The 13,348-nt window shown below is 39.6% G+C and overlaps 1 protein-coding gene across 3 annotated transcripts in view; it reads right to left on the bottom strand.

Moving 5' to 3' along the window:
- The window catches only part of ATG10 (autophagy related 10), an 83,476-nt gene that overhangs the window by 17,216 nt on the left and 52,912 nt on the right, over positions 1 to 13,348 (bottom strand). For all 3 annotated transcript variants that reach the window (XR_003400199.1, XM_026866641.1, XM_026866640.1), the window contains exon 4: positions 7,708 to 7,805. Coding sequence is in view for 2 of the 3 variants with exons in the window: in XM_026866641.1 (XP_026722442.1) it covers positions 7,708 to 7,805 (98 nt within the window). In the remaining variant the exon portion in view is untranslated. The remainder of the gene's footprint in view (positions 1 to 7,707; positions 7,806 to 13,348) is intronic.

Here is a 13,348-nt window from a genome sequence, read left to right as displayed (position 1 = left end):
CAAATGAGGAAAAAACAGACACAATTTCTTATCACTTACTATTCTGAAACTTAAGATCAGTACTTTGTGGGACAGTGTTGCTAATTCATCCCTTTTAGCAGAAGTGCTATTAGTAAGTGGGAACAGCTTTGATGATTGTAGAGGAGAACTCAGAAAATAGTTGACGAGTCTGCACCTGAAGGTGCATGAACAGTGCAGAAGGAAACCCACAGAATCACCTTCAGTCCTTACTTGACTAGCATTGGTATCAACAGTCTGCACCTTTTTATCTTAAGAGTTATGCAAAGTGACCCTTTAAGCTAAGACTTGAAGCACTGTGGATCATCTTTTAATAGACCACCACATAAAAACCAACTACTTAAGAGTTTATGCAAGGTTATAGAAGAGTAGAAACACACCAAAGGAAAAAGAAACTTTGAAGAAAGGTGTGTTTGCAGAGATTGCTATTCCTAAATTAGACCATTAGGTTTATCTTTTCTGCAGTACCATGAAGGAGAGGCACATGAAAAAGAAGTTTTATGAGAAGACAGAGTGACAGAATAACACAGTCAATACAACAACAGAAAACTTCTCATTCTTAAAAATCCTGAAGGTTTTTGCAGTCTTCAGGAAGCAGAATTTCAGACTGGCAGAAGATTTGAATTCACATAATCTTGAGGCTTAGATTTGCACTGTCCCCACAAAACACTACACTTACACTTGGTATGAGAATGCTCTGAATATTTTTCTGGAGAGACAGAAAAGCACTAAACAAGCAAAACACTGATTTATTGTTGTCAAATCCAAGACTAAGGTATCACATATGAAACGTGTCCACTCCTGTGGCTGGGGGCAGTGCCCTGCACACACAGCTCAAACTCACATTTTGGTAACAGAAGTAACTGCATCTGAACAGTTTTGGTTAAAAAGGGCAAGAGGGGGAGGGATGTACGGCCACATGCGCTCTGTAACTTCCATAACCCTTCAGAGTCCTGACTCACAGATTAATGTTTTCGACTATTTCTGCAGGACCTTCAAGTCACCAAGCTTTCATTCTTGCTTTATGGGGCAGTTTTTCAACTGTTGAGTCTCCTGCAATAATGCAATTCAACTTCTATCCTTGGATATTTGATTTTACATTCCATCCTCACTAAGCATTGATTAAGCCTTAGTACCTATACTTGATTGTGTTTATGACTTTGTTTTCTCAGGGGGAGGTCAGGCTTTATGGCAACATCACACTTAAAAACAGTTTCTAGTGATACTTGGTACTGACTGTGATCAGGTCCATTCATCAGGTTTTAAAAGTCTCTTGTTAGTTTGCTTCTACACAGAAAAAAAATAGCTAAGGCATGGACTTGCACAAGTGTCGAGAATCAAAAATGGACTTGGATGTATCTGTTCAAAGGGCTTGTATCTAAAACTTGTAGAATTATGACTCAGTTTCATTGTAACCTTAGAAATGCATATTTCTTAAGAGTGTTGTCTCTCCCCACAGATCAAAAAACCCCACATTTCTGTCACTGGGCATGTGCGTAAACAACTGCATCTTGAAAAGATGATCCATTCGTCCTGTACCCCAGTATGAGTCCCAGAGTGTGTCTGTGACAGCAATGCAGATAGCCTGCAGGCATTCACCCAGCATGCCTACCAAAGCCAGTCTTGCACAAAACACATGAAAAGAAAGACGTGCAGGCAGTTATACACTCCTTTACTCCACAAGCAAGTAGAGAACTCACTAGAGACACAAGAGACCTAGATTCAAATTTATTTTCTGCTTGATTTAGAGTAAATCTCTTAACTTCCTACCATTGACCTACATGGCATTCTGAGGTGGGAATGCTTTACTTTCCCCTGTTGAAATTGTTCTACTTTATATACATTTTTATAAATACCCATCAGGGCAAATAAAGCATGAAAAATGACTAGTGCCTTCACCCATTTTTCAAGCCAGTAAATACTCTACTACTTTTCAACAACTTTCACAAGGTACCTGGGAAATAAATGGGTCGCTGTTCAACTTCTAATAGGTGACTGTATACATCACCAATGCAGTACCAGTTCACACTCTCTGGAGAAACCAATGGGTGTGGAGACTACACTATTGTTTTGGTCCTTGATGCAGGTACTTCACAATAGGTTTGGAGCACCCAAACACAGCAGGATGAAAATCCATCCACTGCCAATGCCTATCCCATACCCATTCTAACAAAAAAAGGCTTCAGTCTTGAATATGCCATCTCAGACTGTCAGTTATCTTATAGCTGGAAAAATATAAACATGGATCACCAATACGGCTGAGTGCCTCCATTTTTTTCATTTATATTTTTTAAAAGTTTAATTATTACTTGAAATTTGGACCACTAGACATATATTAAAACTTTCAAAATGGCTTTCTTGCTGTATGCAATAATGCATGTAGCTTATGTGGAATAGTATCTGGTGAAGTCACTAAGCTCTTAAATCTTCATGATAACCATACCATGATTTTGAACAGCAGGCTTCTAAAAATTAGAGGACAAAATCTGATCTTTTCAGGTATTTAATGGACTCTCTAATTCCAACTTCTACAGCAAGGACCTAATACCACATAGTCTAAAGACAGAAATTCTGGCTATAACCATAGAGTCAGCTTCTGCTGTTTCACATCTCACATTCATCTTGGGAGAGATTTCCAAAATGATAAAATGTAAAATGTAGCCTATACAGATTGACCAAACAGTAGTTATCCTTGTTTTTAAATTCCTGGTTGTTAAATCATGCACTACCATGTGGTAAAATATGTTTACCTTTATAATCAGGAAGATTTCTCCCCCTTTGTTCCATATTTCTATTCTCTACTCTCTGTTCTTTGTTTTTGAACCTTTTTCCTGTTCTTGTGGCCTATTCATTTCAAATTGTCTCATCATTTAGCATTTGACCATGGCAGTTTTGGACTGCTGCCAACTTAACTATGCCTCTGGTATATTATACATGGATATTAATGTGGTGGATCTACTGTTCAATTACACAAAGAAGGACCAATACGTTTGAGCTGTTTCACACAATGCCACTGTGTATTTACTTAAAACTGTACTGGACCTCTCTGCTGAATATCACAGTACATGTGAGAGAAATATGTGTCTCTCTTGCTGCCATCCATTACCACGGTGACTTAGCTCATCATTCTTTTGTCTAGACTTCTCTTTCCTTTTACTATAACTTTCTTTTAGCTGGATACATTTGTCTGAGTGTTTGGACAATGTGTCTTGGTTTTGTTTTCCACTAAGTTATATTTTTACATTCATCCTATTTGCAACTTCTCTCAGTCTGACATATCTGTCTTTCCCCCTCCCCCCCTCCCGCCTCTTCCAAACATCTAGATCTCTTATTCGCTCTTACAGCTGATACATAACTAGCTTAATAAGTACTTTTAAAAAGCAATGCAGTCAGGAGAAACACCAGGGCTGGCAGCCTGAAGACCCCAGAAGGTTACCCAGCATGGTGGTATGAGGGATGTACGGGACTCCATCCTAAATCAAGCTGAATGGGAAAATCCAACACAGGGACAGCTGAGAAAAGCTCTGTCTGCCGTTCAGGAAAGGCTACAAAAACTTGGAAGGGAGCTTCTTGTGAAGAGTACATTTCTAACATCCATTAATTCAAAAAGGTAAAGAGACATTCTTCTGTGTACAACGTGTAGAGGGAAATAACTAATACAGGATATCTTCAAAAGCACCCACCAAGTTACAAATAAACTGTTCAGGAGACAAGCATGCAATGTCTGCAATTCCCTTTCTGACTCTCTACAAAGAAGCTAAAATCACAGTTGGCAATGGTTCTGAAATGCAACAGTAATCCATAAATACTCCTTAATTTTCCTGTCATTGCAGAATTAAGCTGCTTCCAGCTCACACAGATCTTACCAGGTGTGCTAAATTGATGTCATTATAAGCCATCAGGAAATACCCACAGAGACCTGTAGCAACATTTAGAAGTTTTGTTAAACAGCTGTGTGTTATAATTGATTTGTATTATTTAAAACAGCTAAAGCAAGTTATCGCCGGATGTAGAAAGGGATGACTGAAGACTCCAGGGAGATTTAACTCAGAAGACAGCCAATCACAGGAACTTCATTCGAGCATTTTAAGATTATTACTAGAGGAAGTGCAATTAAATCATCACCATTTATCAATTATCATTATAACATACTATGCAACCTTATCATGCTAATTTATTTATGAGAAGGTAACTAGTTGACTTCTGCTTTTTGCAATAAAAATAATCTAGTCAGTAAAAATATTTGAAGATGCTTTCTCTGCAAATGAGAGTGGCTTTCCACAATAGCCAAAAGCACCAAAAAAGTTCAAATTCTACCTAAAATTTGGTTTTGGAAATGTAATTGCTAAAAAGGTAAATTCTTTGGAGCTTAGGAAATGTCTCAGATCCTGATCACAGATGTATTTTACCATAGAGGCTATAAGCCAAAACATAGCTGTATTAAAAATGTGCACAGGCATGGCACCCATATTTCATAAAATATATGGAATATAAGTCCCAAATGATTAGTGTAAAATCCTGGATCTGGGAGAAAAGGCAGCATGACTTTCTTTTCCTAATCTGCCAACTATTGAATCATAGTGAAAAATCAGCCCTAGTTAAACGTTAAGTAACATTATGCATGGACAGTGGTAAGCTCAATTTTTCTTCTCTGTTGGTGGATTGCTTGTAGAATTTAAATTTTGTATCTGTTTTGGAGCAAAATCCTAAACGTTTTCTCTCTGCTGTTCATGTGTGCTGAGAGTTCAAGCCTGATTTGGTGTTTGCCCAATGACTTGCATTATATGATCTGTGTCCCTGTAGGCAAAGCCTAACCCACATAACAAAATGGGTCAGCACAAAATCAGAAACAGAAAACTCTGTATTTCAATTCAGAACACTGATTCATTTGAGAGGCAAAACCACTCTTTTTCATGTAGACCTAACTCTTGCTTTGATCTGAGGCTTGCAGGCTAGCACTTACAGTATGTTTTTATTATCTTTCATAATTCCTTTGAGAATACACTGATTTCTACTGCTGTTTTATATTTGGACTGGCATATGCATCTCTCGGTTTACAAGGGGAAGTGTTTGTTGCACCAGTGGTTGCTGGCACTGAAAATATGGTAGTATTCACACTGCTAATTGTACTGATCCTTTCCTCTCCTCTGATTCATCTCCAGAGATGTACACTTCCACAAACCACACATTCTCTTGTCTTCTTATCTCTTGACTGAATGACCATAAGCAAATGCACCCTCACTGCCTAGTGCCTTTCTGCTTTCATCTAAAATTAAAACTGTAGACCTCTTAAAGCTGCTCTCCTGGAGGCTCTCTCTTGCAGCCATGTGGGAAAGTACATTTCCAATCCAGGAATGCAGCTGGGGCCTTTGGACCAAGTTCAATACTGATGTAAAGCAGGCTAACCTCACTGAAGTCAGTGGAATTCAATGGCCTTGAGCCACAGGTACGCACAGCGAAAAGGTGCACATACAAATGGCACAGGGAAAAAAAGCAAAGTTATTCCAAATTATGTAGTGGGATTGCTGGGGGATCTTAACTTGTCTGGCTTCTGCTACCTGCCAGCAGTTCCAGTATTGTGCTATCAGCCTGAGGTACAGTCTGTATTACTCAAGGATAAACAGTAATCTCTTATTTAATGGAAAGTCACCTTGATGTTATGTTCCATAGTATTTTCCTGCTATAACTTTGTTAATTTCTCCAAAATGTTTTTCCTTACGTTTTAGTTTGTGCTTGTCACTGGACTCAAACTGTCTAAACTGTCTCTGGAGAGGTGACACAGAGACAAAAGGTTAGCACTCCACGCATTTTACCACCCATGAACTCTGCTTCTGCAAGCCTTTGTGTGTATGTATCTCACACACATCTCTAGTTATTAGCTGCAGGACAGTTTTACTTTATTATTCCTTAAGAGGCAAAAATAATCTCTGGGTGAGAGTGACCTGGTTTTCCTTTTGGCTTCCACCACTCTGGCTTTACACATACCAAACATACTGTTTATGCTTTATTCTCAGTAGCACTGCATTATTATTTATTATCTATACAGAGATGTAGGTTCTTGAAGTGCTTTGCAGATGAGTAGAAAGAGACTGTGCTTTCTACAGAGGAGTTTCAACGCAGCTTCAGGCCACAGTAAAAGAGGAGTGTAGAAAAAGCACACCATCTCTGGAATGCACATAGCAGATTCTCCTGTACATTTTTGCAGGTGGGAATATAAACTATTCACAAGCCACAACAGCTCAGGTGGGAAATACCAGACTTGTCAGCCCTAAAGGATACCTAGCATCGATTGCAGGGTTACTGGTATCCATCTACCAGGAATGCAAGGAGGTGGATGCAGCAAAGGCAAAGTTAATTGAATCCTCTGCCTCTCTATGCAGAAACAGTCATGATTGATTTAGCCACAAACCTGAAATTTCAGCCATAAATCATGAAACTCTACTGAAAAATCTGAATACTTTCTTGCACAGAAAATCAGTTATCTGCTACCATATTACATGATTTTATTAAAACCTAAATTTCTCATCTTCATTCTGCAGTAGACAAGTCAGGTAATTAATACTTTATGTAAAAACATGTATTATGAGGATCTGCAAACTCAGAACTGGAATTCAGACATGAACAGCAAACATCAAAAAAACAATGCTTGTTAGGTTCTCGGGGAGCTTTTATAATATATAAAAAATAGTCTGTGGCTGCAAAAACATTAATGCTGCTTGTGTTATCATCATTGAGTACCACCTACAAATAGGCATCCTGTAATTAATTGTATTTAGTTGAATTAAGGAAACACCTGTAGAACTCAGCTGAGGCTACATCCCTGTTGGGATGCTGTGGTAAGAGACCTGTGTACCTGGAAACAGCTAAAATCAAAAAGTTAAGGAAGGAAAGAAAGGGGAGAAAGAAAGGACACATTAGTATCTTTGTTTGATGATGAAAAATTCACACCCAAAGAGTCTTTATTCTTTGTCCAAAATTGCACTGGAGGCCTGGAGCCAAGGGAAGAAACCAGAGCAACCAACTTGCCTCTCACTCTTCCTTGAACAAGTATGACTGTTTTCAAGAGAGCCATCATTGCAAGCCTGGGAACGGCTGCTGAAATGATCTGGTGACTTTAAAACCACTTTAAATGAAAGTGATTTGAATAGCTCTAAAAGAAGGCAGTGATGTCACAGTTTACTAATCTGTTTCCTCTTGTAAAACATGGCATTCATAAACTATCAGTTCTTAAGGACATAGTCAGCAATAACTTATTGACTGAGAGACCAGTTTTCTCTCCTTCAATCCTAAAGATTGCAAGTTTATTTAAAATTGAAAATTACAGTCTTTTTTAGTAATCTGATTAACAGACAATCTGTGAAATGTTACACTAATATATTTTACTTACATAAATAAGTCTACTTTTGTATATTTACCCAAATCCATGAATCCTCAGAAATTGCCTGAACTTTTCAGGATTGGCTTTGGAAAAGTATTTTAAATGAAAGATATTGTCACATTAAGTCTTACATGGTGAACACCTATATATCCTTTTAAATCCTGGACTAAAACTACTGTTGGTAATGGGCTCAGCACAACCTCAGTTAGACTTTTATATATTTTACTTGTGTCCAGGAAGGGAATAAGGCTACTGAGGATTCAGGCATATATTGCATTCATCAGTTTTGTAAAGGACCAGTGTTTTCTCACCTGCTGTGTAATAGTGTCCCAGGGCCCCTCCAGCAGATGAGCCTGGTAGCATGCATGAACATTTTTCCATATTTCATCCAGAGTTAAAGGTCTTCCATCTGTTGGGGGGGGGGCGGGGAGGAAACAGCGATCCACAGTCAAAAATAAGCAAAATGTGACTGAGCCCCTGCTGGCCCCATAACTCCAAAACAGTATTGCTCAAATCCTGACTGAGGGGGCATATAACACTACTCTGAACTCCCTGTTCAGCATTCTTCTCTGTCACCTGAGAATAACAACTTACTGTTCAGATTGTAAGGTGTGAAGTTAAACTAATTCTGTAAAACAATGCTTGGATGAGATAAATTTAAAACCACAAAACAGTATCATAAATGGTTATCTCATGTAAATACAAATACAACAAGAGAGTGGAAAAAATCTAAGGAACAAAATTCTGCAGACAAACGTTTACTTACATCATTTTGGTAACCTACATGCCTATTTCTTCCTGAGATGCATTTATATAGCTTTGTTGCATCAGGTTTTAGTTTTAATGTTAGAATTATACCAAGATATAAGTGTCAACCACTTAGAAAATAAGCATGTCAATTTTTTCTGTATATTTGGTTTTGGCAAACAGCAATAGAATATTTTGATATACTTTCAATAAGTAGCTTCATCTTGGCATTTATTCGGTGTCAGAAACCATCATCCTGTGATAAATAGTTTTATTCAACTGACATTTTCATGTCTGTAAAACGAACAAGATTTATTCACCCAATTAACATTTGAATGCCATGTTTAGATATAAATTAAAACCAGCAGCCTACAGACTCTGTTTTGTCTTAATTTCTGCCCATATTTATAAAAAAGCACCAAGTTTTGAACTTACAGAAGCATCACACAGCAGAAGCATGTGGCAAATAAAGTATCTGAGGTGGTAACAGCGTATTAACTAGGCATACCATGCCACACTTGTGTTAGACTATCATGCTAGAGTTGTGCTGGAGATGGTCTAACATTAATTTACTATGAAATTTGTTACAAGAGCATAAATTAACTTTAGAAGGATGTATTTACACTCAGACCATCTGTGTGAAGGTAATATGAGATGCCATGCGTACTTGCAATTTTCTGTTTTCTATTCAACCTGCAGAGTATCCAGGGAAAGTCCAAATGTAAAATCTAGAACACACATTCTAACGCAAAATTTGATTTGCCACTCTAGATTTTGTTCTGCACACCTTTCTTTGCATCTGAGAATTTTTATTGTAACACTTGAGCAAGTTCAGATCATAGATATGGAATGGATTACTCTGATTCTAACGGTTAATCTCATTTACAGAAACAATCAAAAATTATTGAGGCATTAATCATATTAGTTAAAATTGAGTTTTGTCTTCATCTCATGGATTTTATTACTTCATGTATGAGAAGCTGTACATCTTCCATCATATATTATATCTCCCATGATATCATACATTGGTTGATCAGAAGCTCAACATGAGCCAGCAATGTGCACTTGCAACTAAGAAAGCCAACTGTGTCCTGGGCTGCACGAAGAGCAGTGTGGGCAGCAGGGCGAGGGAGGGATTCTCCCCCTGTATTCCACTCTCATGAGACACCCCCCCTGCAGTGCTGGGTCCAGGTCTGGGGGCACCAACATGAGGACAACGACCTGCTCAAGAGTGTCCAGAGGAGGCCACGAAGATGTTTGGGGGGCTGGAGCACCCCCTGTGAGGACAGGCTGAGAGAGTTGGGGGGTTCAGCTGGAGAAGAGAAGGCTCCGGGGAGACCTTAGAGCAGCCTCCCAGGGCTGAAAGGGGCTGCAGGAAAGGGGGGGGGACGACACTCGTCATCAGGGGGTGTAGGGATAGGATGAGGGGTAATGGTTTTAAACTGAAAGAGAGTAGATTTAGGTTAGATGTAAGGAAGAAGTTCTTTCCTGTGAGGGGGGTGAGGCCCTGGCACAGGTTTCCCAGAGAAGCTGTGGCTGCCCCCTCCCTGGAAGGGTTCAAGGCCAGGCTGGACGGGGCTTTGGGCAACCTGGGATAGTGGAAGGTGTCCCTGCCCACAGTGGAGGGGTTGGAAGTAGATGGTCTTTAATGTCTTGTGCAACCAAAACAATTTTATGGTTCTATGGTTCCATAATATTTCAATATAGAATTATTTTCTTTTCAGAGAAAAATACAAAGACATCCAAACTGAAAGTTTCACTTCATATCGGAGTGAGATCACAGGGAGTAAAATACTTCAATAGTTTATACAGAGTAATTGCAATATTTCACATAGGAACAAAAAATTGATCTGGGCATTCTGACTATGCACTTACGTATTAAAATATGCTTGGATTTAAATCTCCCTATATTTTTTATTTCCTGGACTACTTTAATATATTTCACTAAACTTTTAATAGGTTTGAATTAATTGTAGTTTTTAAACTAAGCTTTCATACATGCTCCCAAGTATTGTGTTCCTGTAAATTCTTATTTAACTGACTAGCTTTGTTTTCTAGAAGATGGGAGGCCAGATGCAGCAAGAAAGAACAAGCTACCAATACTTGAAATGGATGTGAGGTTCAACTACATAGTTGGGAAATGCAAGACCCTTGCAAACAGAGTCAGGATGGATGGACAGTTTCCCCACATGCTTTTGTGGGATGAAGACCTGAAGGTCTGTCATTTTCCCTCTCAATTAGAAAACAATAACACCACCAACAACAAACCAAGTACACTAAGATCTTAAAATGACTGCTAGGACTGTTTGTTAGAAAGCATCTGGGGAAGAAGAAGGGGAGTTTGGAGTTTTTGCAGTCTGTTTTGGTTTTGTTACAGTTTCAGTGTCAGAGGGTAAGTGGGGATGACAAAACTAGTTTGTGGTGGGTTGACTTTGGGTGGACGCCAGGTGACTACCCAAGCTGCTCTATCACTCCCCTCCTCAGTTGGACAAGGGAAAGAGAATATAACGAATGACTTGTGGGTTGAGATAAGGACAATTTAATGAAGCAAAAGCAAAGGTCATACACAAAAGCAAAGGAAAACAAAAGATTTTATTCTCTACTTCCCATAAGCAGGTGATGTTCAGCCACTCTCCAGGAAGCAGAGCTTCAGTATGTGTAGTCGTTGCTCTGGATGACAAATGTCATAATAATGAACATCCCCCCTGCTCCTCCTTTCTCTTAGCTTTTATTGCTGCGCAGCGGTCATATGGTATGGAATATCCCTTTGGCCAGTCTGGGCCAGCTGTCCTGCTATGTCCCCTCCCAGGATCTTGCCCACCCCCAGGCTACTGCTGAGGGGGCAATGTTGGAGAGGCAGCCCTGGTGCTGTGCGAGCACTGCTCAGCAGCAGCCAACACGCTGGCGTGTCATCAGCACCCTTCCAGCTACCCATGCAAAGCACAGCACTAGGAGGGCTGCTATGGGGAAAGGTAACTCCATCTCAGACAGAACCAATATACCATTTCAGGCAATCTGGCTGGAGGTGTGTTTTGTCCTTTAAAACTTCTAGGTTTGTGTGAATTTGGTCATCTGCTTAGGATAATGTAAGTGAACCAATTTTATCTGCAAGCTCCCAGATTTGCACAAAACACACATCTGTATTCTCCAGGCACTTCTAGACCCCTATTTCCAGGGCTGCCAGCATTCACATGTTAAGGAGCCCTGTTACACGTTCTTGCAACCCACTGAGACCTCAGATATCCAGCTGGGCTGACAGAGAAGTCTGTAATTGTTGCTGCTAGCAACAAGAGGCCACTGTGGCACCTGCTGAGCCAAGCAGCTTCTCTGCTTCTTGTCTCATTCTTTCCTGTGATGGAGCTGAACTCACAATGTTCAGCCAGAAAATGAAGGCAACAGCAGCATCATGCCAAGAGAAGTGGCAGGAGAGGAAGGTAGAGGCTTCAAATTCACCCAGCAATACATTTACTCATCATCCACCCACGATGACACAGCTGTTGGGATGCTTGCAGCTTGGCCCAAATCTTATCCCAAGTCTAGCTGGGAACGGGTGTGCAGACAGAAGCAAAAGAGAAAAAAGATAAAGGATAAGAGTCAATAACTCCTAAGTATGGGTTCTGTCTCTGCCATTAATTAACTATGGGCTCAAATCAACCAGTTCATCTGCCTTTAACAGTCAGGGAAGAACAACTATAGCCTTCCTATCACAAACTCAAATTTTTACTATTTATACTGTCTAGACTATAACAAACTTTTCTGAGAAAAGCTTCTTGATGGTCAACTTGGGGTTAACTCATTTATGTCACCACAAATAAATAGCTAAAAAGCAGATGGTTGAGTGCCCCCTCACAGCAGCAAGGTGTGGCATTAAGGCTACATATGAGTTGCAGCTCCCAGCTGACTTGGCACTGTAATTTCTGTAAAGAGCATAAATTCTTTAGGCATACAAATTTCACATACATTTTCAGAGAAAATTTTCAGGCTTTCCAAGTTCCTGTATTCTGGTTTTTTGATGTTTACTGAGGGCCTTTAATAATTTCTTGGATTTCCAATTAAAGGTGAAATGGTGCACAAATTGTTTTGAGGCTTCATTCTGGTATACTTTCCAAATAAACATTCTTAAGAAACCATTGCCATAAAAGAAAAAAAGCAGCTTAGGATAATATCTGATTTTTTATTTATGTTCAAATTTTATTTATGTTCAAAGCCACAATAAAACCAGTTTGAATGGGACATGGTCTTAAGAGGAGCTATCTTTCTGAGAGCTAGTTGTTACATGCTTTAGAGCACTGAGATTACTTCTGTATTCTGGAAAGTACAAGTCAGGCCCAGTATGGCTATGAATACAGAAAGTCATGCCTTCAGGGTTGGAGGAAGTTACATTATCTTACAAGCTCCCCCTCTCTAACCACTAACGCATTTTTGATTGGCAGGGATCTATCTGTACATCAGAGCGCTAGACATATTTTGAGCACATCAACTTGAAAATCCCATTCCTTCTCTTTTCTAGAGGAGTTAGGCTACAGTCCTTACTGACCCCCATTAGTTCTGCTCTTTCTTGTCAGTGCTTAGGCAGCATTCATGATTCTTTCTATACCTTTGCAGGAAAAACACAAAAGAAGCGTGAGACAAGCCAATATTTTCTTAATATGCAGGGTGATTCCTGAATGATGCCTGTGTCCACCTGTGACTGTGTTGCTGCTCCTACCTCACTGTGGTGCAAGAGGTTTTTGAACGTATGGCTTCAGATGATGACAGTTCAGGAAAAGACCAAAGTTCCTTGACACCTTAAAGACTAAGAAAAGGGGAAAATACTCTACTGATTAAAGAAAGCTTACTGGACCTAGCCCAGCCCATCTGGCTGATGCCAGCACTGAAGGGGAAGGCTAATTGACTATACCATCTGTCTCTAAGAGGGCTAATTGCTGACATCAGATATCAGCAGGGGTTCATGCATTTCTTCTACTACCTATGTGGTAATCTCTGGAGCCAGAGAAAGAAAGAAGGGCGGCTCTTTCTGAAAGGTATGGCATGTATAAAACTGATTTTTGAGAAATGACACCTAGTTCTCTGAGACACTGAGGACCACTGTCTGGAGCTCCTCCTGACACAGACTGGGACTTCAGTAGGTCTGAATTTAGGTATATATGCCACGTCATGAGGTAGTGAAAATGTTTCTTACATATATATATATATATATATATA

This window comes from Athene cunicularia (assembly GCF_003259725.1).
Source record: "Athene cunicularia isolate RWA chromosome Z unlocalized genomic scaffold, athCun1 chrZ_part3, whole genome shotgun sequence".
Taxonomy (NCBI): Eukaryota; Metazoa; Chordata; class Aves; order Strigiformes; family Strigidae; genus Athene; species Athene cunicularia.
The sequence above is the reverse complement of the archived record's forward strand: the minus strand, read 5'-3'. Positions and strand labels throughout refer to the sequence as shown.